We start from the raw sequence: 1,653 nt of genomic DNA, 5'->3' as shown, positions 1-1,653 counted from the left end.
ATACACACACTGATACACACACACACACACACACTGATACACACACACACACTGATACACACACTGATACACACACTGATACACACACACACACTGATACACACACAGCCTGTTTTTCTGCCGTTATGAGGACTCCGTGTTTCTCAGCTCTGGTCCTCAGAGTTCACTGAACGGTCAGGGGTCAGATTGAGAAAGTGACCCCTGACCCTAAACACGGGTGTCCGTCATATTAGGACGAGCTTTGGGCCCCATAAGGCCCATCAGTTAGTAAATATGCCAGAAAGACCAGCTAAACACACCTGCGGCTCTGACTGGCAGCTTTGTGGGCGGGGCTTGTGTCTGCAGGTCAGACGGTGTGTGTGGGCGGGGCCGAGCGTCCCTGCTACAAGATGGCGTATTTCCACGACGTGTCGAGCCGCGTGGCCTTCAGCCAGGCGAAGCAGGCCTGCCTGATGGACGGGGGGGCGCTGCTGAGCGTGGAGAGCCAATCAGAGCAGAGCGATGTGGAGCACCTGCTGCAGGTGAGACGCTCTCAATGTGAAGGCGCTTTGTAAATCAAATCGATTGATCCGTCCCGCCTCCAGGCGCTGCGTTCAGGAGCAGTGGGCGGAGCCAAAGGTGGAGGTGGGATTTCTGATGGGGATTTCTGGATCGGCCTCACTCGGGGGGGCGGAGCCAACCACACCTTGACCCCGTGCCCTGACCTGTACCAGTGGACCGACGGCAGCGTGGCCACCTTCAGGTGAGGCCTTTGACTCCTACTTTGGTGGTTTTCATGTCAGCCGGTAACCATGGTGACCACGTTCCAGGAACTGGTACCTGGACGAACCGTCGTGCGGCGGCGAGGCCTGCGTTGTCATGTACCACCAGCCCAGCGCGCCCGCAGGACTGGGCGGGGCTTATCTCCACCAATGGAATGACGACCGCTGCAACATGAAGCACAACTTCATCTGCAAGTATCAGCCAGGTGAGACCGGCCAGGTGAGGGGGCGGGGCTACCTTCAGCTGTCTAACCTGGGCGTCTCTTTGCCCTCAGCTGTGACTGCAGGTGGAGGCGTGGTGACCCAGGCGGACGGCGGTGGCAGCTTCCCCCCTCAGGTGGCTGCAGCAGGATCTTCAGGTGCGATCACTTGTGGCCTCTGCCCTTCCGTGACGTCACAGTGACATCACAGTGACATCACGGTGTGTTTCAGGAATGCTGCTGCTGTATGTGGTGATCCCCACCATCCCGCTGCTGCTGCTCATGCTGGTGGCTTCAGGGACCTGCTGCTGCCAGGCACTCAGCAGGAGGTAGGACTACATCTCCCAGCATGCCTCTGGCTGTCAGAATTCCTCCAGAACCACTCAAGTCCAAAGGGGCCACCTTTAGATGCATTCCTCCTCCAACACACCTGGAGGACAGCTGGAGTTCAGACCCAACCAATCACTGATCAATCTGATCAATCAGTCTCTGGGAACGATCCGGTGATCCTCAGGGGATCGTCAGCTATTAGCAGCTCCGCAAGATAAGATGGTACCAGACCACTGAGTAAAACCAGTAAAAGAATCTGAAATATGCTGGGAGCCAAACGGGTTAGCCTGGTCCGGGTTAGCTTGGTCCATGTTAGCCTGGTCCGGGTTAGCTTGGTCCATGTTAGCCTGGTCCATGTTAGC

At 57.0% G+C, this 1,653-nt stretch overlaps 1 protein-coding gene across 1 annotated transcript in view; it reads left to right on the top strand.

Moving 5' to 3' along the window:
• The window catches only part of chodl (chondrolectin), a 2,732-nt gene extending 1,086 nt beyond the window's left edge, over nt 1-1,646 (top strand). The window contains exons 2-6 of the mRNA XM_008402206.2: nt 346-521; nt 585-742; nt 810-967; nt 1,037-1,120; nt 1,194-1,646. Of these exons, the coding sequence (XP_008400428.2) occupies nt 346-521; nt 585-742; nt 810-967; nt 1,037-1,120; nt 1,194-1,294 (677 nt within the window). The 3' untranslated portion in view covers nt 1,295-1,646. The remainder of the gene's footprint in view (nt 1-345; nt 522-584; nt 743-809; nt 968-1,036; nt 1,121-1,193) is intronic.
• The last annotated feature ends 7 nt before the right edge of the window (nt 1,647-1,653 follow it).

The sequence above is a fragment of the Poecilia reticulata genome, unplaced genomic scaffold (assembly GCF_000633615.1).
Source record: "Poecilia reticulata strain Guanapo unplaced genomic scaffold, Guppy_female_1.0+MT scaffold_190, whole genome shotgun sequence".
Lineage (NCBI taxonomy): Eukaryota > Metazoa > Chordata > Actinopteri > Cyprinodontiformes > Poeciliidae > Poecilia > Poecilia reticulata.
This window is presented reverse-complemented; position numbering and strand designations above follow the sequence as displayed.